Source organism: Abramis brama, assembly GCF_963993115.1.
Source record: "Abramis brama genome assembly, chromosome: 22".
In the NCBI taxonomy this organism is placed as follows: domain Eukaryota; kingdom Metazoa; phylum Chordata; class Actinopteri; order Cypriniformes; family Leuciscidae; genus Abramis; species Abramis brama.
In genome coordinates this window covers 9,095,998-9,123,658 of record NC_139984.1, presented here as the reverse complement: position 1 = coordinate 9,123,658, position 27,661 = coordinate 9,095,998, and the positions used below count along the sequence as shown (strand labels likewise).

The 27,661-nt window shown below is 36.7% G+C and overlaps 1 protein-coding gene across 3 annotated transcripts; it reads right to left on the bottom strand.

The window, feature by feature from the left end:
• Nucleotides 1-7,347: 7,347 nt before the first annotated feature.
• Nucleotides 7,348-26,289, bottom strand: kcna10a (potassium voltage-gated channel, shaker-related subfamily, member 10a). Of its 3 annotated transcripts, none has more exons than XM_084098789.1 (2): nt 25,651-26,289; nt 7,348-9,477 (listed from the first exon to the last, which is right to left on the bottom strand). In XM_084098789.1, exon 2 carries the CDS (start codon nt 9,337-9,339, stop codon nt 7,648-7,650), a length of 1,692 nt encoding a protein of 563 aa, XP_083954915.1. In that variant the 5' UTR covers nt 9,340-9,477; nt 25,651-26,289; the 3' UTR covers nt 7,348-7,647. The 3 variants fall into 3 exon arrangements, with proteins under 3 accessions (XP_083954915.1, XP_083954914.1, XP_083954916.1); XM_084098788.1 differs by lacking the exon at nt 25,651-26,289 and adding an exon at nt 14,671-14,816; XM_084098790.1 differs by lacking the exon at nt 25,651-26,289 and adding an exon at nt 14,558-14,684.
• Between the last annotated feature and the right edge of the window lie 1,372 nt (nt 26,290-27,661).

The window sequence follows — 27,661 nt, the reverse complement described above, 5'->3', positions numbered from 1 at the left end:
ACTGTCTGAGAGACTAAGTGAAGTATGGTAACCCATACTTTGGAATTTGTCCTCTGCATTTAACCCATCAAAGTTAGTGCACACACATTAGGAACACACACCCGGTGTCAGGATCACCTATCACCATGCCTGTCACATCTGCGCACTACATTTCCCATAATCCTCCCTGGCCATCACCTGCACACTCTTCTCAATCATCACACCTGTCTGTCATCATCCTCATCGACCGCTCTACATAAGTCAGCACCACACGCACAGAGATTGCCTGGTCTCGTCACTTACTAGGACTGATATAGGACTTGCCTGAGTCGAGAGTCGACTTTTGCCTGAGTTGAGAGTCGACTTGCCTGAGTCTAGTCGACTTTTGCCTGAGTCGACTTTTGCCTGAGTCGAGAGTCGACTTGCCTGAGTCTAGTCGACTTTTGCCTGAGTCGAGAGTCGACTTGCCTGAGTCGAGAGTCGACTTTTGCCTGAGTCGAGAGTCGACTTTTGCCTGAGTCGAGAGTCGACTTTTGCCTGAGTCTAGAGTCGACTTTTGCCTGAGTCGAGAGTCGACTTTTGCCTGAGTCGAGAGTCGACTTTCCTGGATTTCCATCTCGTCCATATTGTCTGGTCTGTTCCTACAAGGAAAGGAGACATTATTATTATTATTATTTATCACAACAGCGATTCAAAGGTGTGTGTGGCGCTACTAACCTGTTTGGACTCATTCACTCTTCCATCACTCTGGTTGTTGTTTATTCCCTCCCTCTTGCAGCGTCTTCTCTTCTCTGATGATGCATTTACTGGCGTGCGAGCGGGGCAACCTGTCACTCACATGAGATCCACCAATGGAAAACAACTAAGATTTCAACTTTAAAATCTTTTTTTTGTGTGTGTGCATCATGACGAGTTATTTCAGGTGTATGAGGCAGCTGAGACAGAAAGAAAAAGTAGTGTCATCTCTCAATACTTCAGTGATTTATCTCTGGCATTAACATCTATAACCTGGTGATGTTTAGTTGTTAAAATATACCTGAAATATTTTTCACATGCTTCCACATAGTCATCTGTTCTTCACAAGTAGGCCTATGTGTGACTTGCATGTGTACACATAAACACACATACATAAATGAAGACATGGCATACTCAATAGTTGCATTCCATGTGTAATGTAGAGGTTAAATTCTCTCACAAACACACTCATGTGTACATCAATCATTGCAATATTTTTAGCATCCTTGCTGAATAAAAAAAAGAGAGAAAAAAATAAAAAACAATTCTTATTAACTACAAACTTTTGAACAGTAGTGGTTAAAAAAATAATAATATATAGAAATATGTTACATGATATGCTATTTGGTGATTAAAGGTGCAATAAGTAATTTTTCCTCAATTAAAAGTTTTACACATAAATTAACAGCGCTTTTGAAAATCATATTTATATGAGATGAAGACTTATCTGAGTAGCATTGGTTACACTTTATTTTAAGGTGTCCGTTTTTCTATGTGATTATACATTTAAGTACCGAGTAATAATAATTAACATGTACTATAGGGTTAGGAATAGGGGTTGGTTTAGGGTTAGTTGTATGTAATTATGCATAATTTATAGTTATTACTACATGTAACACAATGTAAACTTAACAAGTACACTGTAAAATAAAGTGTTACCGAAACATTGTTCGACTCATATGGAATCATGTCTGACTGCAACTATTACAATAGCATCAGTAACTGAAAATTTAGCTTTTGTGTGACGCTGCATCCACACCACCAGGTGTCAGTGAAAGTTCAAGGCGACTGCCAACAGTTGTCATCAAATAAATGTTGATCAAAGTAAAATAGAAAACCAAATGCAGCTTTAAATAACATATTAGTTGTTTAGTTGTTCATGTGTTCTTCACAATGTGATTTTAGTGTGCTGTCAGAAGAATCTGCTGATGGTGGGTGAATGTACTTGCCTTACATTACATGAAACTACTTTGCATTTTAAAAATATGTGCTTGTTGTAGGCTATGTAATTATGACCATAAAATTATTCCACTGTTTTCCCTTTTAGAATTGCTTCAGACAGCACATTTGAAACATTAAAACCCATGTAAATTTGTTTTTCATTTTGTTTAGTGGTCTCAATGGCAAGAATAAGCAATGTACCACCAGAAAGCAAGACGTAGTTTTGACAGCAACACTGGGACGAGACTATGTGTTTGACTAAACAAAAACAGACAGAAAAGGTTTGAAACCTGTTTAGAAATACATTATCTTTGGAGGTGCGTTTGGTGACATTATTAGCGTAGCGTAGAGGGTTAGGGTTAGGTGTTTATCACGTTTAACCTTTAAAACAATGCACTATGTACTATGTACTAAGCACCAGAAATTGTTTTTCAATTCTGTGAATTACATTTGTTTGTCTCTTGTATTTGGTGCTTGGTGAGTTTTAAAGTTGGAAACCAATATAGTGCAAGTGGGTTCACTCAGTTTGGTCTGTTTACACTACATAAATATTGCATTGATTTTGTGTGTGCGTATGTAGCAGGCAGGTGTCATGTCATCCTGTTAAAGGTAAAACAAGAACTAACTCCCTGCAAACACAGTCACGCACACACATAAACCATTGCTAAGACCTTGTTAGAGCCTGTAATAGATCTGACTATCATAATTATTATCATACCCTTCAAGAGCTGCTTTCAGGTCCATAAATAACAGCTGCAATACATTGACAGTATCTCTCATTGCCTCATCGCCTGTTCACAGCTCTGTTTTGTTTTTGTTTGTTACTAAAGTACCATATGTCACATATCATCCATTAATCAAACTCTGTTCCCATTGTTCGTTGTCTCTCACCTCTTAGCAGCATTTGGGCTAGAGTTACCTACAGTATACTAAAGTGGTCACTCCTGGGGCTTTTGTCAGATCGCTACAGGAGACACAGCTATTATGACTGGGGATAAAACAAGTCAGAGCCCGACAGAGTCCATCTTTCTGTAGACTGTGGTTTTTAAGGGAGGTAATGGAGTAATTTCAAATAACTTTCATGAAATCAAAAATCATGTCTGTTAGCTTTGAAGCTAATCGATGTGCTAATGTGCCCCTAAGAGTTGACAAATATAATCTTGTCGCAGATATACTACACATTAGGCTATATACTGAATGCATCTGACTAGCTTTAGCATTTAGCAAGTATGTAAACAAAATGCTATATAAATAAAAGGGGATGAGCACTTATATTCCCACCCAGTTTCCTGTTTTAACAGGAAATACATCAACACAACCCTTGAGAAAAACGTTCACTTTAGCTTTATACTTTTAAAAGGAGTACCTATTATGGAAATAATATACTTGAAAAGAATATTCTTAAGTGTGAATTGAATGTAACATTTTCAGACACTTAATTGCATGTTATGTACAATGAATGAAAATGTATTTTTGTTGAAATTTGAACTTAAGAGTGCTAAGTAGGACTTATATTGTGTTTTGAATATGATTAAAGTGTTCTGCTGAATGATAAACTAAAATATACTTTAATGTAATTTTTATTGAAACTATGTATTTAAATATATTTTTAATTGCACATTTGAAATGATGAAGAAACTTAGTACATTTAAAACATAAAATTAAAATGATAATCAAGTACTTTACATGTGCTTAGTCAACGCATCAAAATAAGTGTACTTTTTTTTAGAATATTAGTCAATATATTTGTTAATATATTTTAAAGATTTGATGAACACTATGCACATTCAATAAAAATTAAATGCAGAAGGGAAGTATGAAAACTGTGGTATAATTGATTGCATAGGGTCTTAAAGTAAAATACTCTTTAGATCATTTGCACATGCAAGTCTGTGCACTGTAAAAAAAGTATATGATTAATAAGTTATGACAACATGTATTTTAACATTGCTTTAACTCATCAAAATAAGTTTTTAGAATTTTTGAATTTTTTGAAGATGTAACATCTCATTTTCGAGGGGGTCCCAACACATTATTATAAATTAAGCAATTTAAAAAAACAAATTGGATTAGTTATAGAAGATTCAACTAATTTTTTAAGTCAGTTTAATATAATTTAAGTTGAAATGACTTAAACATTCAAGTTGATTATACTAAAACATTTACAATGTGCCCAAATCTTTTTTCACCAAAAAAAAAAAAAAAAAAGAGAAAATGAAAATGGCTTATTGCAACTCGTCCCCTAAACCCTTATATAGTCCTCTGGGAAAAGCCTTTTGCAGTGGTGTCAGAATTCATAGTGGACAGTGAGTACAATCATTCAATCCCATAATGCACCTCAAAGCAATCGATTTACACTGAACGTCTCACCGCTGAACACCCTGACGCTGATGCACTGCGAGCGTCACGCCGAATTAATTCCACAGCACTTCCGGCACACCCAGTGTCCGAATTCGCTCACTTGTTTTCATTCACAACTGCAGTGGACTATATTAGTGGTGTAATGTATTACATAGAACGAGGGTATATTGAGTGATTTCAGATACAGCCAATGCAACAATGAGAGAGGAAAAGGGAAGCATGTCTATGATCTGTCTCTGATGAAAGAGAAAAACAGCAGCAGCTCATGTTACAGTGAAAGTCTAGCCTGTTATTGCCGGTAATGAGGGCATCTTATATAACACAAAGTAAGTGAATGAGGCAGAGGGCTTTCCAGAGAGGTGGAAGACCTCAAAGACCTGACCGCCAGATAACTCCATGGCACACTTTCTGATTAGACTAATGTAAAACACTGATGCAAGTAAAATACATGAATGTAGGTTACTGGAAAAAAAGGCTCTTATACAGTAGTAATATGTATATGTGTGTCATTTGTGATAATTGAGTCCATTTAGTCAATATCTTTTAATTGTATTTAATTATATCGTTTTAATCCATTCCACATTATTATTTTAAATAGGTTTCTGTATATTGCAGTTCATGTTGGGGACAGACACATTGCAGGACAATTTCCATATTTTACTTAAAATGCTATTTGAATAATTCAATGCTTATAGGCAAAGTCTTGTTGAAACTTTAGTTTAGGGTCCAATTAGTTGCTAATTAGCATGCTAGGATATTGGCTGTTTATTACTTATAAAGCACATAATAATGCCTTATTCTGCATGATCATATTCAACATCCCTTAATCCACCCGATACCTAAACTTAACAACTACCTTACTAACTATTAATAAGCAGTAATTAGGAGTTTATTGAGGCAAAAGTCATAGTTAATAGTGAGGATTGGACCCTAAAGTGTGACCAAAGTCTTTGCTTTCCTGCCAAATTAAGAAAATCTAAGAGAGAAAAAAAAGATTGGTCTATTGCGTTGATAACAGTAAAGAGGACATGACATTTCTAGCCTTATAGTTACTATTGGCATAAAATAACTAATTCAGGATTTCAGCTGATAAATGCAAGTATCTAATGATAATTATTGAAACAAGATTTGAAGAGATCAGCAGCCTGTGATTCTTATCACTGAGATTTGCATTTCATACCAAACACTTCAACAAGTACACAATGTAGAATTTTAATACATACAGTAATAACACAGTTATTAACACATTCAATGGCTTTATGTTGTCACTTATTTACAGTCATAAATGTACGACCAACTATGATAAGTTGTCAGGCTAAGCACATGATATTCAAGTTCCTGAAGTTTCGTTTTTAATATTTTTGAAGGCTTTGAATTTTCTCATTAAAATTCTAATTCTAGAATAAAAGGATGCGTTAAAATGTTCAACTCATTCTGTAGCGCCACCACCACAGTGTTCAGTTAGTCTGTAAAGAACCATCATTATAGAGGCAAAATGTGCAAATAAATGTCAGATTATCTGCTTAATAATTCAAACAGAAATAGCACACTACTTCTCCTTCATACTAAAATAACATAACTTTAGGTAAGTATAAAATAGCAGCAGTTATTAACACCAAAAACACAATGAAAATATGTGTTTACAGTATATCCCGTATGTCTTGGGGAAAACAGCTCACCAAGATTCCAATAAATGAAAAACAACTTATATAATACAATGAGACCCTGGCTCATAGCTCCCTGATTCTCTCTCCAACAAAACATTATGTATTTTCACTTATTATTAATCAAAATGATCCAAGAGTGAATGTCTTTATCCGTCAATGAAAATTGCCTTTCTTGAGGCAAATGTTGATTAAGAGAAAGTGATAATCAGAGAGAAGAAGACTGGGAAGTCTTGATACATAGGTCCATTTCTTTCAACTCAAGATGAAATCAATTCCACTCAATATAAAACCTGGTACATCCCATTTGAGTGAAAGGCACTGTAATGCTCATAGAAATAAATATGTACTGTAAGTGGAAAACTCTAAATACATTTCTCCTCTTCATTGGCTGAGCTTCCTCTAAAGTGCCACAACAAACCATGATTATCATTTCAAATACAACATGATAGAATTCTGATATACACTACTTACTTGGAATTATATTAGAAAACACATACATAGAGACACTAATATGACAAAGGTGTTAGAGATAAATGTTAAAGGCGTCGTTTTGCAAGTTACTCAAAACGGTTGTTTGCTGGTGGAAACATTAAGCCACCCAAATGCACTTGATGATAGTGCATTTGTCGTTTCATTTTAGAGTGATTCTCTCATTTTTAATTACACATAGTGGACAGGATGTGATAGGTTTATGAGATTATGAGATAGTTTAAGTTGTTTTATTATTTAATAATAGGATTATGCAACATGGATGGAAATCTAATTTATGTTACTTATGTTTTCAGAGAAACTGTTATTAACTTTTATAAGCATCTGTTTCACCCAAAAAAATCTTGCAAACACCGAAACACTAAAAATTAAACTCATTGGCTGAATCTCACAAAACCTGTGAAGAACCTGACTGGGTCACTTTTCACCACAAAATAAATAGAAAAATATAGATATTTTTTTCTTTAGGGAAACTATGCATATTTTAGCACCATCAATTGTTTGTTTTACAAATCATTTGCATTACAGTTCTCATTACTGTATGCACAAAAACGTATTACAGAGAAAAAAAAAAAAATATTTGAATGGTATTTATACATCTTAGAAGTACTTGTTTTAGAAATACTTAAATCTTGCATTGTCCATACACGATATTGACCAAAAATGTATGCACCTCTTGATGGAAATAAATGTTGTGATGTTTTTTTGGTAAATTTTTGGTCAAGATCTTGTATTGACAATGCAAGAGTCCAGCACTCTGTAAAGTCTCCTCCAGCACATCCCAAAGACATTCAATGAATTTAAGGTGCCAATTCATGTGTTAAATGATTCTTCATACTCCCTCCCAACCATTCTTTCACAGTCTGAGACTGAAGAATCTTGACCTTCCATGGCCATGATGTGTCTTCCTATATGGTTGTTTAAGAAATGAAAAGCTACACACTCCATCAACTAGGGTTAGAAGAACTGTTGCCAAACAACATGATAGAAACATAATAATCAATAATCAATAATGATCCAGTCATAGACTCTTAAGCATTTGCCTATTTGAATCCAAACAGCGAATTTATTTTTTATTTTTATTTTTTTTGGCTGGGCAGTGTATAATCTCTTGATTTTGGGGTGAAATATGACCTGCAGATGTTTAATGTGATTTATGCTCATGAAAATGAAGTTTCGATATGGGTTTTAATACTTAATACTTCCCATTTGCCTTGTTCAGAGAGGAACTACTTCCATGTTTTGTATTGTTCCCTGACTTTGAAGCTTCATCGGTTGTCTCAGCTATGGGCTGCTTCTCCTCCTGGTCTGTCTCTCTATGGTAAAAGTAGTTGAAATTTGAGACTATCACAGGCACTGGCAGGGCGATGGTCAACACCCCAGCAATGGCACATAAAGTGCCCACAATCTTACCACCCAGTGTAATGGGACACATGTCTCCATAACCCACAGTGGTCATGGTAACTACAGCCCACCAGAATCCATCAGGGATGCTAACAAACTGGGTGTTGGGGTCATCCACCTCAGCGAAATAGATGGCGCTGGAGAAGAGAATGACGCCAATAAAGAGAAAGAAGATGAGCAGCCCAAGCTCCCTCATGCTGGCTTTGAGTGTCTGGCCCAGGATCTGCAGGCCTTTGGAGTGTCTGGAAAGCTTAAAGATCCTGAAGACTCGCACCAGTCTAATGATTCGCAGGATGGCCAGGGACATATTCTGCCCTGTGTTGGACTTATGGGTGGTGGTCACGATCTCAGTTATCAAAGTGACAAAATAGGGAACAATGGAGACAATGTCAATCATGTTCATGATGTTGTTGAAAAATTCTCGTTTGCTTGGGCAGGCCATAAAACGCACCAGGAGCTCGAAGAAGAACCAGATAATGCAAGCGGTCTCAATGATGAAGAAGGGGTCGGAGAAGGTGCTGGTGATGGTTTTGGGGGAGATGCTTGGAGGAGAACCTGAGGGATGCGTTTGGTTTAAGGAAAAGCCAGCAGTTGGAAATATATCCAGCTCCTCACGGAATTCTGGGAGAGTCTCCAGGCAGAATATGATGATGGAGATGACGATGACGAAGACGGAAACAAGAGCAACCCCTCGGGCTGCGTTTGAGCTCTCGGGATACTCAAAAAGCAGCCAGAACTGCTTGTGGAACTCATTGGACGGCAACGGGACCTCCACTTCTTTGATAAAGCCTTCCTCCTCGCGGAACTGGTCCATGGCTTCCTGTCCTAACTCGTAGAAGATGATCTCATCTGAGAAGACATCTAAAGGTACATTCGCAGGCCGGCGAATCTTGCCCCCCGACTGATAGTAGTAGAGGATCCCATCAAAGCTTGGACGATTGCGGTCAAAGAAGTACTCGTTTCTCATTGGGTCAAAATAGCCCATTCTTTTCATTGGGTCGCCCAGAAGAGTCTCATTGAACTGGTTGAGGGTCCTCAGACGGGTTTCGAAGCGAAGACCGGCGATGTTGATGATGACCTTCTGATCACCCTCATCAAGACCTCGCTTATCAACAAACAAGTCCTCGTAGCATTCTTTGGCCAGTTTACTGAAGATTGTCTCACTTTGTGTTCCTTCACTGTTCAAAAGTAACTTCCAGTTGGAAATTAGACTAGCACAGCTAGCACGTCCTCTCCTTGTGCGAGGGGGCAGGACAGGTGATTGCAGTACATCCAGATTTGGTGGGGTCTTCTCTTTATATGGTGACACTTTTGCAGTATTGCAGTAGGTGCTGCCAGGCCCAAACTCTGGCATTTCTACTGTCAAAGCTGTCATCTCATTGGGATAGTCTGGGTCATTGAAGTTGTCCACACAGTTGTCAATATTTTCCATACTGCCAAAGTCGACTAGCGCCACCTCCATCCTTCCAGCCTGGACCGTCATGTGGCCCCAGATATCACACAACAGCCCAATTCTACCTTCACCAGAACAAAATCACTGGTTTAATACTTCAAATGCTCTTCTGCATTTGATTTTGAGGTGAAGGTCAACAAACTGAGGAAGAATCAACAGTGCTGTGACCTGCAAAACAAAGAAGAAGTGTTAGAGCGTGTTTTTGCATAGTAAAACTCAGACTAAAGCAGTAAATGGTGTTTGAGAGGCACATTGTTTCTTGGTAACTGCTCTGAGACGAACCCTAAGGAGAGCAGCTGGTGAAGGTGACATATTTTGGGAGGTGTCAGCATCACAACACTTCCAAAAATGCCAGTCGTTGCTGGGTTATTTTTGTTTTCGCTGATAATCTACTTTACACTGCAAATGTGGGAGTGATGGCAAATTTCACAAGTCTATCACAATCCATTAAGGAAACACTAAACATCCTCTTTCGGACTGACATGTTCAGCTCTTAGTATATTTTTTCATTGTTACAATGTTTTTATGAGAATTAAACACATGTCCTCCTCCAATTCACAATTACTGTACTGCAAAAGAAATATGATATATATTAAATGAACTATTTTAAAAGTATGGTCACACTTTATATTAGGTGTCTTTAACTACTATGTACTTACATAAAAATACACTTGTTGTGTTGTGTACACACTTGTGCTGCTATTGAGGTGGGGTACGGGTTTAAAATCCCCATGAATCCAAAATTTATGTTTTTTTTGGCTTTTGGTATGAATATGTTTATCTTACTGTTATCTATAATCAAGTGAGCTCCAACACAATGACAAAATTCGCATTTAGAAGATATAAGCATTCAAAACTTACAGTCTCTCACTTCCGCCAATATGGATCAATGATTTTGATGACATCACTCTGCACTTCTCTTCAGATTTTCTGTCCAATCAAATGCTCTCTAGAATCTGAAGCTCCGCCCCCTACATTATAAATAGATGCTGAATCTGCGGCTGAAATCGATCACTTGTTCACACATTTACTATTTTCTACATGGTGAATGGCATATAGTGCACTATTTAGGGAATAGGGAACGATTCAGAAAGTGTTCAGAAAGAGATTAGGAGGAAACTGCAGCTTTATCGAGCTCAACGGCTCTGGCTGAGTTGTGATATAAACTAAACGCTATTGGCTATTTTAAAAAACGGGAGGAGCTGTTCGATATGTCCCGCCCTGTCTTCCTGTTTCAGTGGAAATTACATCAACACATTGAATAACGCTACACGTTTAAAGGCACTTCAGTGGGCCTTTAAGGATGGGTTAAGAGGTAAGGAAAAGGTTAACAGTGGGATACAGTATGTAATTACAGAAATTAATTACTGACAATTACATGCAAGTATTTTTTAGTACAATGTAAAATGTAAAAACATTGTAAGTGCATTGTATCAAATGATTAATTTAAATGTTAGTAAATAGTAGTTAAAGACACTTAATATAAAGTGGAACCAAAGGTATTTATACATCATGGTAGTATATGTTGTACTGTTTAATTTAAATAAATAATAATGTTTTTATAAAACAATAATAAATAGTGAATTTAAAAAAAAAAGAACATTTAAGGGATAACACCATAAACAATAACTGGACAGATTACATGAATGAGAATTTGGAAAGATTGATTATCATGAATGTATGTGCATCTTAAAACAGGCTTTATGCAAAATATTTAATAATTTAGTATTTTTTTTCTTTTGATTTTGGGGTAAAATGTGACCTAGTCACCCATTCATATTAACACTCAAATGCTAAAGGTTGCAAAGCTTCTTTGCATTCCCATATCCTCTCGCTGTCACAAACTCGAGTTTCGTACATGTGACCGGACATTTGGACGGGTTCCCTGCTGTTCTTAATGTGACGTTTCCCGTTTCTATGGTGACACACCTCTGACACAACAGCCGGCCGGACATCACCTCAGCTAATGTGTAACCCCTGTCAAACACTTGACACCAGAGTCCTGGCCTGTGAGGCGGTGTGGGAGAATAAGAGAGCCGCCGAAAGAGAAGTCGAGAGATAGCAGCAGAGCCAAGGAAGCCGAGAGAGAAAGAGAAACTGTTGGCCCAGTAAAGGCCAAGACTGTGGGGAAAACAATCGCCCCTCATCTAATTCACTTACTATTCCACTGACCTGCATTGGGTTCAGAGGAAATGTTGCAATGCCTTTAGCCAAGCTGTACAAGTCATTAATAACAGGACTGTGTAGAGCCAGTATTTCTCTCTGGTGGTTTTAACCCCGGTAACCAATAGCCGCATTTCCATTACCCTTCAAATTGCGCAAATTTAAACTGAGAACTGAAAATACGGAGAAAGCACCACTTCGAACACATTAGCTACCACAGAGCAATGCTAAAAACAGTGGCTATAAACAAACAAAATAATGAGTTTTGCAGTGTCCTTGTAGTTACTATAGTAATAACTATAAATGCATAATTACAACTAGTCCTAGACCAAACCTAAGCTATCCCTAACCCTATAGTAAGTACAAGTAGCCTAATTAATTAACTCAGTAGCCTACTTTAATGTATAATTACACTGAAACAAGGACACCCTGAAATAAAGTGTAACAGGAGTTAGTTTTAGGTTACACTTTATTTCGACGGTCCAGTTTAGACATTCTACCAACTAAAAGTAACTTTGCAACCAGTGTTGGGAAAGTTCACTTTCTACATGAACTATTTCAAAGTTCAGTTCACAAATTTTAAAATGAACTAGTTCAGTTCATAGTTCATACTTCAAAATTTTGAACTAAGTTCACAGTTCCAAAAATGAACTAGTTCATAGTTCTTTTTTTCCATATGTTGCTACAAGCTATTTTCTTTTTCAAAAATATTTCCACTGCCCATATAGAACCACAGACAGCAATTATTAAAAACGTGCTGCTTGAATGGTCTTTTTTTAATGAGGAATTATTAAAAGAAAAACAGGACAGTAGTCCTTAAGGTGCAAATGTTTTTCAATTTTAATAATTTTCCATTTCAGTATACTAAAAAAGGAATACTGGAATCCTGGAAAAATATACCAGGCAGGTTCAACAAGTGCGGATTTTCTTTTCCTTTCAAAGTTTGCACAAAAATGTAAGATTTTTCCCAATCCTCACCGACCTTGTCATAAAACTCGTTTAAATGATCATACGACGCCTCCATGCTGCTTTTTGTTTTGATTACATGCGGCGGTGCGACACTGGTGGCTCGTGTTGCCAGATTGGGTGTTTTTTCCGCTACATATTAAGGCCTGTTTACGGTGTGTTTTAGGCGGGTTTTCGCCTGGAAGGCTCTATAGAAATCGGGCACCCTATTGAACGAAGTTAAACTGAGAGAGCGACAGACACCAGAATGAACGAGTTCACAGTAACATTCATCAGGCAGTATTATGGTACGTTCAGTTCACGTTCGCCCAAAATATGAACGAGTTCATGAACTATCGATCAGTGAACGCGTTCAGGCACAACAGTGTTTGCAACTACATGTCAACTAACTCTCATTAGAGTATCAGTAGACTGGTAGGGTTTGGGTTAGTGGAATAAGTTGACATGTAGTTGCAAAGTTACTTACAGTCAGTAGAATGTCTAAAGAGGGCAATCAAAATAAAGCGTAACTGGATTTGATTTCATGCATGTACAGTACAGGTAGTATAGGTTTCTAAATGTCCTGCATTAACAGGCTAAATCTCAATATGAGCGTGTTTTGAGAGGAGCAAACAGATGTTTAATTAAAGATGCCAAAAATGAGTCATCCTGCTCAGCTGCCACTGACCAGAAAACAGAGAACATGTGCGTCACGGAGAGAGAGAGAGAGAGAGAGAGAGAGAGAGAGAGAGAGAGAGAGAGAGAGAGAGAGAGAGAGAGAGAGAGAGGCTGTCATTACACAAAGTAAAATTTTATTTATGTAGCACTTTTAACGCTGCAACGCACAAAGTGCTTTACACAATATAAGAACACATTCATTAAGAATACATTCATGAAGAGCTATACACAATATGTGAAAAAACAAAATGTAATACAAATATAAAATATAGCCTACCCAAAGCCCAGAACACACAAAAATACTAAAAGCACGTCTATACAAATACGTTTTTGAACGACATTTAAAAACAGACACACATTCAGCAGATCTAATATCCACTGGCACTTTAGTCTTATATTTGGTTCTTGGAACAGCCAGCAATTAAAAGAAGATCTAAGACATATAAGGTCTCAAAAGCTCATCTAAATACATAGGCGCCAAACCATTTAATGCTTTGTATGTCAACAATAAAATCTTAAATGATCTGGTAACCAGTGTAAAGAAGCTAAAACAGGTGTAATAAGATTAAATAACTTTAAATAGTTGTATAGCTTTACGAGGGAAATACATTACAACAATGAAGAAACACTGATGTAGCAGGACATACTTACATATATTTGGAAAAAATACAAGCAAACAAAGAATAAAGCAGAAGAGAAAATGTTATTAAGAGAAGTGTGTGATGCTGATCAGCGCTGTTCGGCTGGATAAATGATATTTACAGGAATATATTCAAGGTCACTCAACACCACCACTGCTGGCAGAAAAAAACACACCGGAAAAATCTAATCAAATCTTTCATAATTAGCTATTCTAGTTAGGCAATTACATTTTTTGTTGATGTTTCACATGATGTGAAAGTCATGGAAGTAAATTCAAACCCTATTCTATATTTTAGTTTCATCATATTCTGTAATTTTTCTCTATACACTAAAAAAATACAAATTTTCTCAGCATCTTAAGTTTAGCAAAGAACCCTCTTCATATCAAGAACCATTTATCACTGTAGGGTTATTTCTATAAGGATCTTTTCAAATTGAAAATCATCTCAATATAGTTATTGAGATCATAGTTCTAGCTCCAGTTCTATAGCTGGACATTTTTAACAGTCTTAAGAACTCTTACAATAACAATAACTTTTACAATAACTCTTGTCATCAAATTGAATATTATATCAGTGAATCTCACGCAACATATCTAGGTCATATTTGACCATATATTAATAAATAAAAAGTTCAAAAAATATATATATATATATAAAAAGTTTTATATAAAAGCCTATTTTAGTTGTAAACAGTATAATCTAAACAATAATCTGACAAATTAATTGTTCACACTTCAAAATTTATGATAATAGAGCATATAGAGGAACATTTACATTTACAAAACATTGAAATTACAGATAATTCAGAGCAAAATTACTTGAGGGTGTCTGAACAGATGTTGCCAAATACTAATTTTTTAACTGAACACACACACACACACACATACACACACACGCACACACACACACACACACACACACACAGGCCTACCTCTCGTGAGAGAGGGGTCTCCTGTCCGGCTGTTGTTTCTGCTTGTTGCTTGTTCTACATTTGGGTTCAGAGTGGCTTAATCTATTAAAGTCCGCATTGGGTAACCTTATGCTGGAGAGAAACTAGAGCTCACACTACGCAAACAACTACGCACACAGACACACACGCAAGCACACAAACACAGACATTTGTTTCGATACACACCCACACCCACACACACACAGAGAGAGAAAGACAAAAAAAAAGGTTAAAAAATACAAATAAAATAAAATAAAAAAACACAAAATACAAGAGAGAAGAATTAGCTATCACACAACAGTAAAATAGTCTGATTTTAAAGGATCAAACTTTAATAGAGGTCCATATAGGCAATGCTGTAACCAATCTCTCCTCAGAGGCTCACCTTCTCACCTTTAACAGGGAGAGACATCTGATCGCCCTTGTAAAACAGCTGTTAACTGTCATACGATAGATTTTATATTCATCACGTCCTGTCGAAACGCCGAACCGGTGCAGCCCAGACACATTTGATGAGCGTAGATCAACCAAGGCTGAATATACCTGACCAGTGCCTTACATCATCCAGCATCAATCCCTGCCAGAGCGATCGGTTACATATCACATCAGTCCTGAGCCTGCTTATTTAAAGATCACTACACTTCACCGGCTTGCCGATCCAGCCTCCACACTTACAGATCAGCTCCATCATCCACAGACAGGTGGAGGTCACTGAAATGACAGACGATTGCTATCAACTTATCTGTAGATTTGATGAATTGATTTGTGGCTTGCATCAGATGTCACTGATTTTTTTTCCTGATGTGAAAACTGCTGCTGTTTGTCTGTCTACACTGATCTATCTATCTATCTATCTATCTATCTATCTATCTATCTATCTATCTATCTATCTATCTATCTATCTATCTATCTATCTATCTATCTCGTCCATCCATCTGTCTATCCATCCGTCCGTTCGTCTGTCCATCCATCCATCCATCCATCCATCCATCCATCCATCTATCTATCTATCTATCTATCTATCTATCTATCTATCTATCTATCTATCTATCTATCTATCTATCTATCTATCTATCTATCTATCTATCCATCCATCCATCCATCCATCCATCCATCCATCCATCCATCCATCCATCCATCCATCCATCCGGCCTAGAACATCCCAGCAATGACTCAGGACCCACTTATAAAACTTTAATAACCACTCAGCAACCACCAAGACTATCCTAGCATTTACCGGTAGTCTCATCCTCAGACGTCACGCCCACGGACCGCTTGCTAAACGTCTGATGCATATGGCACACTTAACTGGAAACATTTTATCTAGATCATTATCTGATGGGTTGAATTCTACAGGATGCCAAACCCCCTCAAGGAAAAAGAAAGCCATCATGTTTAAAACTGTGACAATGAGCGCTTATCAGGATCAACTAAACGCTGGATTTTCAAATTAATGTGAAGTTCGTGGCTCCATTGTTGCAGTAAACTTGCACAACGTTCTTGAATGAATAATTTATTAAATGCATGCCGGTCTGTTATCGTAGGGACGTCGACTTTACATTTTCACGCCCCTAAACATGACGTGGATCAAAACAAACTGTGATTGGTTGTGTTACATGTCGGTCAAACGTCCTCTTGGGCGGTCCTTGGCCAATGAAAGCTGCAATAGAGTCCAGACCTACGTGATACTAGCATTTACCTAGCAACTGCTGCAGAACAACTGAGCAACTATCTAGCAACCTCCCTGCAACCATTCAGAATGCCCAAGCATCCACCAAGCAAACCCTCAGAACACTTTAGCAACTGCTTAGCAACACCCTAGCAACCCCTCAGAACACTTCTTTAAAGTGCCTTTCAAAGTGTAAGTATTCAAATTAAATAACGTTATTAACTTTATATTGACTATATGTACAGTATTACACCTACACTTTCATAAGCGAAAACCTAGTGAAAATGATAATCCATAATAGATTCTCAAATAAAAGCACCATGCTGTAACTATCCATGTCTGGTCTGTTCTTGCTAAGAGAGATTAATTATGCACTGGCCAGCTCCGCGGTAATGTGACATGATTAATGACTTGTGGGCTGCAGTTCAAACACTGAATGCTCTCATCAATTTCTCTCTGTCTGGTCATTAAATCAAACAGTGACTTCTATTACACTTTTAAACCAGGTCCTTTAAAATGCAGTCAAAGACGGCCCATCTCCATGTGACAGATTGTTAAACAGTTGCTCATTTCTGTCCTTGGGCATTTTTTGCAATGTTCCCTGAGTTCCACTTTTCTTAAAAAAACATTCTAATTGAGAAGTAATAAACTATTTTCTATCTTTTTTGAGCCTCTCATTCAAACACTGATTGCCGCATTCAAGACTTGGAAGTAAACACCCACTGCTATAATTGGGTAACAGTTTTGCATTTTAAAATAATTAAGTACTTGGAGTTAGCGCCATAATAATTGACAAAGGATGACTTACGGTGTTATGAATGAATGAATGAATGAATGAATGAATGAATGTACCATCGCTTTGATGCAGTGTCGTTCTTACAGGCTATTTTCATAGTTCATCCTTTTCGATAAAATGAAAAATGTATATATTGTAATTTGCAGTGTTGTGTTTTAAAGTCCCCCTGTAGTCAATAATTGTATCCCTTTGATCTTTGATCACCAAAATGACATATTTAAATGTTTTTTAAATGCAGGATGAAGAAGATGACGTCATTCAAATAGAAGTGACTCTGGTAATCCAAGAGTAATGAAACACAAACAAAACAACGTGCCATGCACAAATACAACAATACCGGACAAAGAAACAGAGGGAACTGAAGGGCTTAAATATTCAAGATGACGAACTGAATACTAACAGGTGGGATCTAATTAATGAGAAACCAAGGAGACTATGACCGGCGGGAATAAAAGAAAACAGGAAACAAAAGATAAGCAAACTAAAAGTCCTTGAAAATGAAACTAAGACAGACTAAACTGAGAGTAATTTTTAAAAAAGTCTTTTTGTTACTGGAGTAATCCTGTTTTTGTATCTCTCTTATTTACTATTACATGACATGCATGAATCAGTGGGCGGGGCTAAAGAGGCAATGATGTAGAAGTAGGCGTTGATCTTCTTCTGCAGAAGCGGTCTTTCATCACACTGTGACGTAACAATGTGACAAAATCCCAAACGAGTCATTTTCTGAGTTTGGTTTCAATAAAAGCTGTTCTTGGACTAACAAGGAAGTTTTGAGTTTTGAAACTTATAGGATATTTTTTAGAATATGATGACCTCTAATACATCAAAAGATCAAGGAAAATTATATTTCTCAATACAATGACCCTTTTAAAGGTTTTAACTGCACATCACAAGCAGAATGTTTCCATAACAAGCATGCTTACAATTCCTTAATCAGTCTGTCACTCAAAAGGAAATTAATATGAAAGTCAAAAGCCATTAAAGGCTAAGCGTGTAAATCCTAAATAACGCCATTTGTCCTTTGAACTATTTTGTCTGTGTTATTAATAGACTGAAGACTTAAGTGGGGAATTCTCAAAGTGATTATAACCATTCCATGAGGTAAGATGCAGTTGAACAGCTTAGTAATCAAAAACATTATTTTTGTATTCTGTAAAAGATTCTACTTAAAATGCACAACAAAAATAATTTTAAACAGTACATTATATTTGCTGATGCTATTGGGAAAAAATAAATAAATAAATCCATAACATATAGCGTTAAATAAAAAAACAACAGACATATGAGTCTACATTTTCTTTCTGTCGACATTGAGCCATTATTTAAAATTAAGTGGGGCAAAAAAAAGTGCATTGTGATTGCACAGCAGGTGATTTTGGGCTTGGTTGGGAATCAGGATGGTTATATTAAGAGGATTAATGTGGCAGAGTCAGATCAGTGATATAAGCTGAGGATCACCTCGCTCAACTAAACATTAGTGCCACATGGCTGCAGGCTCAATTATAGTGGGCACAAGTCCAAAAGTCCAAAACATCAATCCATCATCAGGATCCATAAGCTTCTTCACAATAGATGGCTAGTCCATCACTGCCTGATAAGAAAGACCCATAACCCATGTCGTGCATGTGTTAAAAGATATGTTATGGAGCAGGATTTTCCTTTAATAGGAAGTGTCCATTATGACCTAAAAGGAATTTACTGCAGGACAAGCCCACATCGGGACATTATATGTCTCTGCCTATATAAAAAAAATAATAATCCTAAAAGCACCATTTAATGCCCTGTCACTGGAAGTACATCAGAATAGCGACCAAATAAAGTTGCTAATACTTAAAATGACAGGAAGGTTGTCCTCAAGTAATGTGAAATCTGAAAGCTTTAATGACCGGCTTTATATATCGATTAATATTAATTAAAATTAGAAAAGGAAAAATACATAAAGACATTTTGACACATGTTGAGTTGATAAAACCTTATAGGTTACAGGCCTTGGATGGATGTACCAGACAGACAGACAGACAGACAGACAGACAGACAGACAGACAGACAGACAGACAGATAGATAGATAGATAGATAGATAGATAGATAGATAGATAGATAGATAGATAGATAGATACGTCATAGTTTGACTTGTGCGTCAGTACGAATACAACCTAAAAATATTAGAATATTCTATTATAACTAGGCAAACAGTCATATTTATTTATTTAATCTATTTTCTTTCTCTCTTCCCATGTTTTCCGTGTTCAATCCATGGGAAGAAATTTCAGCTTATACTGGGCTGCTGAAAGGAAACTATTTTTCAAATTCTATTTTTACTTCCTAAAGAATGCAAAAAAAAAAGAGCTGTTTCTCAGAGACCGATAAAGTAATTTTTTTTTGTAACTGACAGTTTTTGCTATTCCAACTATTTTACTGTAAAACACAACATAATTTTTTTATTCAGTTGCAGTCTTAAAACTCAGTGACTTTGCATGTATGGATATGACAGGAAAGGATGCTTTCCCTCTTTGGCATTCTGTGCATTTTGGCCCGTGGAGCTTGGGGATTCTCCTTGGCACAGCGTCTGAGATTTGCAGAGACGAGGAAGCCCTCAGACATAGAGATGCCAGAGTCCAAATTAAAAGCCTGTCCCTTTGGGTCATCCACTCTAGTGTGCACAGAGTAGCAGAGACAAATCCCCTGGCCATCAGCAGCCATATGGGTTTATAAACATGGAAAGAACCGTAAAAGTCCTATTTGAACAACCAAAAAAAAAAAAAAAAAGATTAGTTACTAGTGATCGAACCACTGGTTTGTCACTAATAAAACTCTAACATTGTATCAATGTCATGTGATTTCAGCAAATGAGTCTGATTCCAAAATTTTCTCATTCAACTGGATAGAAGCTGTACTCACATAACTGAAAATACATTCCCAAGTACATTCCCAAGATGACTCTGACCTTAAAGTAGTGATGGGCGCTTTCGAAACACGCTTTGTGAAGCTTCCAAACCTTTGCAAACTGGTTTCGAATCAGTCATTAAGAGCATGTATCAAACTGGAACATAAACAGTTGGGAAAGTAATCAATAGAATCATTCACTGCTCTTCACTGAATAACTTTAATAAGAATGATTGTATATATAATTCATACAGTGACCACTATGCAGTGTTTTATTTTTACATTTGATTTACTTTTTTTCAGTTTCTGTTGAGGGTAGGCTTATTTCTGTAGGCTTATTACTATTATTAGTTGTAGACTAAATTTATTTAATTTGTATTTTTTTTTTGTCTTTTGTATTTTTCCTATTGTTTGTAATTTAATGTTTTATTGTACTGACTGTTTCAACCCACTGTTGTTTGTTGACATTGAAACTGCTCTGAAAGAACAGATTAAGAGATTGGGGGTAATTTGGGGTTTTTTATGAACGCACTGACAGGGGCCCCATCACAAAGTTTTGCTTAGGGCCCCCAGAAGTCTAGGACCGGCACTGATAAGACGAGAAAAGCATGTGCGAGTGATGCACGTACGCAATTTCCCACGAAAACCATTCCACTTGGTCTCAAATATAACACTTATCACAGACTTACCATAGTGAATCAGGGTAGGACAAAAACATGTTTTGGGAAAAGGATTGATGATGTATTAATTTTTGGTTAATTTTGAACAATGAACTGATATGTGATGGGGAAAATGGAGAAGAATGAGTTCGGAAAATGGCAGATTCGAACTTGGGTCAGTCCCTTGAAAAGCTAACGCCGCCTGTCTTTCTCTCCACACCACTGATCCTGTTATCAAACGGTTTCTTTTGAATTTTTGTCAGGTTCAATTAGACATAGGTGGGCGGAGTTAGTGTAAACAGCCTCTGCCAACATAGGCTATTTACACTTAATGCAAATAGACAGTCAGTTTAAATTATCGTGAACATAAACGCACTGGTTGGAAGCACATATAGTTTTACTGTTTACTGCACTTACGGTTATTTATCTATAACAACTAAGGTCAAACATTCACAGGAAATAACTTTAGTGCTGGAAAATAAGGTTGGTGTTACAGAATCTATAAATGGCCAAACTAAACATTTCCTTTTCTTTGTTTTCAGAAAGCCTTCCGTTAGCAAGCTAGCAGTTTATTCTATAGCATAGTGTTAACTGGCCTGTGTAGACACTGAATATTTACAGCTTTGGGTTCTATGTGGAGTAAATCTCTCCAGATTTAACCATAATATAACAGGTATATTGAATATTTTCTTGCCTTCCTTGAGCTCATCATGTTCTCATTGAGCTTCTAAAAATCAAAGCCAGAGGGGACTTTTTTTTTGCCATCTCGTTTCCATCTCTCACACACCTCTGGTTGACTCAGCTTGGAGCTCTGTGAATGTCTGGTGTCTGTGAGCGCTGGTGGGGTCATGATCTGCCCTTGTGTGGCAGCTGTTCTAGCCTGATTTAGTTGCCAAATCACATCTGCAAACAAGCCCCAACTAACCATTAGATAAGTGCTGAGCCCGGCCACACAGATGTTACTTTTCCGCTTCCACTTCAAGCACATAAACACGTGTACAAGGTCAGAAAATCCCCAGAGCAGAGTAAACAATTATTATTAACTGTATACTGTACAGTATTGGGATTTTTTTTATTTTCTTGCAAAAGTTAACTTACATTTTTAGTTTTGTACATCATGATGAAGGGCTTATTGCACTGAGCAGAGGAAATAAATAAGATGGAGGGTAAGGGATTAGCACTGCCAACTGGCACAGCTTGATAAATCAACATGTTTGCATGCCAACATCATCTAATACCTTTACAGAAGTACACTTTAACCGTTCAAATCGCAGAGCCAGTTATTAGCAGCATGAGCAAATGTAAGACTCGCCATTACAACCTATGCTGGGATATTAGTACAAAGTCTTTCCATCTATGTCTGTTGGAAGAGTCTGTAAAATGACCTTCAAAGGTCAAAAAATCATCAGCTAAGGAGTTTGCAGAAACCCTTCCAAAATGTACACTAAAAATACCCTGCCCCTGCTGCGCACCCATCTGTGCACTGCTTAACAAGGACATTAGTGTCTCTGATGGTCAATGCCTACGACTGACGCAGAAGGTCCTTCACTGTGAACAGGAGGGCAGGAGGATGAGCTCTCCTCTCACCGGCACTCTCTGCCCAACCTGTGCCAACAACATCCACCCTTAATCATGCACTCCAAATATTACATGACATTATATGTATATATTATATTGCATATACATAGAATAGTTTTTGCTTGTCTTCTCCTTTTTTAACATTAAAATTTGTATAAATATATATTATTACATATTGTTACTATTTCATTAAAGCTTAGGACTTCATATTTCTTTCTTTTTTTCTCCTTTAAAAAAAAGAAAATAAAGAACATGGGTCCAGATTTACTAAATAACGTTAACACCAGCTCGAAATTCAGTATGAATGTCAGTCAGCCTTTGTCAGCCTAATGGTGCACAGCTTATTAAGCAATCATGATTTATGTATTTATTTAACATGTATGTGTGCATTAAAACCATTTTGGCCACGAGAACGATGCTGAGCCAAAAGAAGATAAAGATGTGTTCTGGCGACTGGCGTGTTTGTTGAACCAATCAGATAAGAGTAAATCGAGTGTCAGCGAGAAGCTCATTTGATTGGATACATGATGAAGGTGGACCCGCCCTCCTCTTCGCGTTTGCAAAACTCAACGAGTGAGAGAATTATGCCAAAACTGTAAGCGCAGCTAAAAGAAAGACACAACTGTACAAATATGGTTATTTCAGGAATTTTTTTGCCCTTTCAGTCATTTAGACATTTGCAACAGTTTATTTTTTTACACAAAGGTTGGTTTTACGCGATCAATCTGTTTTGCAGTTACTAACTCTGTTGTTTTCGCTTGCAAATTTCTGTTCACAGGCCGGCAATGCTTTTGAAGTGAAAAAAATGAAGTCAGAAGAATTAGATCATATTTATTTTGCGTTAGCATGAAGCTGCAGCTTCACAACACATGAATTAACCTTACGAATAATAGTAAAATGCTGCAAATATTTTTTGGCAATTTACACCTTTACAAATCTTCTCTTGCGCATGCTAATTTAATTTACGCTTGCAATTTTATGTTCACTTTCACAAGTCTTACCCTGCGCATGCGATTCTTTATGGCATCATATTACCTTCATACTTTTCCTAGCTATTTTTTTCACTGCGTGTCTTTAGTAAATCCTGACAGTAGTTTTTTTTTTTTTTACTCCAAAAGAGGGTTTGGGATGGAGCAAGCTGTTAGTAAATCTGGCCCATAGAGTGATGGTGCCATGTTGTCACAAAAGGTCAACATGTGAGCACTGCATCTTTGTATTTTAAGTATTTTAAAGAAATAATCCTTTTTAAAGGAGCTGTACAGCAGAATTCAGAAACCCTTGATATTAGTGATGACGGTGACTGTTAAATGGACTGCAGGAAGCAACTTATTACCTAGTTCTGGCATGAAACAGATGGTGCAGTCTTTGACTCATTTGGTGGCGATCACATCATTATCTACATGGCACAGCTGATTGGTTGTTGTTGCATCAGCGTCCAATGAGCTGCGGCTCAACATTCAAACAAATACCGGGGTGTTGCTGGTGTTGCAAACACACAACAAAAAGGACAGCGGTGAGAAAACAGCAGTTGAGAAAGCATCTGATCATAGGATATGTTTGCACAAGCTCTGCAATTCACCGGGATCATGTCAACAGATGAAATTACACTGTTATGATAATTTGATTATAATATATATATTTGAGATTATAGATCAGGGGTGCCCAATGCTGTTTCTGGAGATCTACCTACCTGCACAATTCAGGATTGGGCACCCCTGCTATAGATTATAAATTCTGGCTATGTGAGACTGTAGTTTGAATGAATCCCTTTTCTTTGCATGGCACATTGACATTACAGAACAGAATGGCTCTTTCTGCATTATCCTGAAATTTGCATTAGAATTCGTTTCATGTGTCATTGAACGGAAGAGAGGGTCTTGGGAGCGTACGTAAATGTCACATCCTTTTGATTTTCCTGGCAAAAACATGCAGTCCTTCACATAAAAATAAGTCTACTACAGGCTCTCACAGACAATTAAGTCGGGGAAGGTCTCATTTTTTGTTTCGTTACAAGATGTTCACACATTGGCAATAATAAAGTGTTTAATACATGCAAATTCTTACATATAGCCTCTTAGCCTCTAAGTATTGTGGACATCCAACCTTTATCATGCACTCCATGCTGGCTAGATTGCAAAAGTCTTGTTCAATGTATTTTTTACCTGACGTGTGTCTCAAGCTCATAGACAGACATATTTTAATTTAGATGTTATTTTCTTTTTTTGAGGGTGAACCAGTGGTGGCCCAGGCTGACTTGTCGCCCTAGGTAAGACATGACCAAAGAAAAGGAAAGAAAAAACAAAACATTACACCCCCGCAGGTTTTTTTTATATAAGTGTAATATGTGGCCTGAGCAAGAGGATCAAGTTCAAACTGATCAAATGGACACTGTAAAACAAAGTGTTACCGAAAGTTGTCTATGATGGGTAGGTTATGGTTAGTGTAAGGGGATAGAATAGTTTATACAGTATAAAAATCATTATGCCTATTGAAAGTCCCCATAAAACATGAAAATACAATGTGTGTGTGTGTGTGTGTAATTATAAATTAAGCAAAATTGAACTTGACAGCAAGTGTATATCATGTATTTTATGGAAAAGAGAATCTTTTACATTTTGAGAACTTTGTGTTCCACGGGTTAAATAAAAGTCATAAAACTATAGCCTATGGAGTGACATGAGAGTGGGAAGATGGTTTTCAATTTAAAGCAAATCATCTGTGAAGATGCTACTTGTCAATAGCCTACCTACAATAATCAGTAACACTTTACAATAAGGTTCATTAATTAACATGAACTAAGAATGAACAATACTTCTACAACATTTCTTAATCTTAGTTAACATTAATTTCAACATTTACTAATACATTATTAAAATTAAAGGTTGTTGTTAACATTAGTCAATGCACTGTGAACTAGCATGAACAAACAATGAACAGCTTTTATTAACTAACGTTAACAAAGATTAACAAATACTGTAACAAATGTATTGATCATTGTTAGTTCATGTTAGTTAATACATTAACTAATGAACCTTATTGTAAAGTTTTACCAATAATCATATAGTTTTTTTTTTTACATTTTTTACAGATGCACTCAAACTTTAGGCTACTTGGTTTGAATTGTCCAACTAAAACATAAAACAACGATGTATAAATACCGTCTTGAGAACGTTACTGAAGACCAGATAACTTTGAACGAACATTCTATTACCGTCAAGAACGTTCAAGTTCTGAGAACGTTCCAAGTTAGCTGATACTGTTCTTCACACACCTCTGCGGCGAATTCATACAGGATAAATTAAGTTATTCTACAGCTAGGTGAAATCTGGCTTGAATCTGAAAGGTTTTGTTCAGGTGTAAATGTTGACATTACCTGTGAGAGGTGCAGTGATGTGTTCCTGCCAGCGCGCGCCCGTGCAACTACACGGTGACGCGCACCGCAGCTGAGCTCGAGACGCGCGTGAACAATGAAAAATTCGACAAAACAAGATCGAGAAAGTCGTCGTAAAATCAGCACAAATAGCAGGTAGCAGGTATCTTGCGCAGTCATTAGAATGTAAAGTGTGTAAAAGGAGTTTCCAGCATTGTTGGTGAAGTTTATTTTCATCCTGGATTCCAGCAGAACATCCGTGTTTAAATTTATGTGTGGGAATGACAGGGGCAGGACAAATCAGACACTGACAGATGTGCTGTAGTAGGCTACAAAACGTGTCAGCTGATCTATTATTTAAATAATAATGACGAAAAGCTTATCCCTATTGCTGTGCCATGCTAAAATGTCAACGTGTTAAATTAACTGGATACTGTGGAAATGTCTGTGTCTATAAATTGTCTTCTTTTTAAAAAAAATAAAAAAAATAAACCTACCCTGAGAAATATTTACTAGAATAAAAAAAATGTGACAACTATAGCTGTCTACTTTGATAATAAAAGCAAGCGTGTTGTTTTTCACTTCATGTATGAAAAAGTAGCAATTCATTTATTTTCATCAGACTCACGTTTTACTCTTTGCTTGGAGGAAAATGGACCTAGAAAATCTATGGACCCCACGCCCCCTGCCGGCCACTGAGAGATGCTGCAGCTACAAAAAATACTGTTGTCGGATTATGAAATCCTGCATTTGACCTGCACATAATTTCACCCTGAGCAGACTACATAAAGACTAGGGACATAAATTGGGCTATATGATTCTTAATGCCATGACACCCTAATATTTTTCAAAGTGAATGAACTCATGTTAAGATGAAATGTTGGTTTAGGGCCGCATTTTAAACAAGAGGATCAATAAGTCTGAAGAGAAAATCCATTCGTACTTTATTATTAAAGAGGTTTAGACCCGGCTCTTGAGTGCTTTCCATGGTCAGTGTAAGAGTAATGGGGTAACTGTGTTGAACTGAAATCTCAAGAGGTCAGGAAATATTCTAAGTGGTAAGAATATATGTATATATATATGTATATATATATATATATATATATATACACACACACACACATCAAGAAAATTAAGACTTTGTAAAAGAGCATAATAGGACCTCTTTAAATGTGCCAGTTCACATAAATATTTTAAAGAAATATTCCTTTTTAAGTATTGAGAAATAATGTGATTTACAAAGCAGCTTTATCTCTTCTGCATTTACGTACACTCTTAGAAAAGAAAAAGAAAAAAAAGGTTCAACGATCCTCTATGGGTTCTTGAATCAATTTTAAAGAATGCTTTATGCCAAAAAGGATCTATATAAGGAGAAATGTCTTAAATGATTGAATAATACTTTCACGTTTAATGGGTTATTCTATTTTATTTCTATAGATAGAGTTTACTGTTTATTAAAAATAAATCAAAATTAAATCATTAAAACTAAATCCATGATGGGAACCCCTAATAGGTTCTATATATAAAGTGTCTGACAGAATCCTTTAAGGTTCTATATCCCACTAAGCAAAATGATGTCCAAAACACGTCTTTTCAATGTCTTTGTCACAAAAGTCGGACGTTGAAAAGACGTCCACTGAGGAGCCAGAATGAAAGTTTTTATGACGTCTTTTTTTGACGTGTTCTGCACGTCCGATATAGACGTTCATCGAACCTTCGTACAAGGTTAAAACTAGTTCAGATGTGGCCATTGTGGACATATTTCAACATCATTTATGGTCTCATTTAGACATAATTACTTTGACTATTGCTGTCAGATGATCTAAGTGAGAATTAACAGAGGTTTAGACGTTTATATTTGTTTAATTTGAAGTGTCACCATTGTGGTGATCAGTGTTTGCTTTAGTTGGGCTCTTGGTCCCCTTTCTTTTTACTTTAACTTTTCTTTGGCTGCTGTAACTGTGTGTTTGTGTAACACAATTGTTGTGGCAGAGAAAGCCTAGAAAAAGTATGA

Bases quoted from the DNA above. Each gene is read 5' to 3' on its own strand.
- kcna10a (XM_084098789.1), bottom strand. From the start codon at position 9,339: ATGACGGTCCAGGCTGGAAGGATGGAGGTGGCGCTAGTCGACTTTGGC.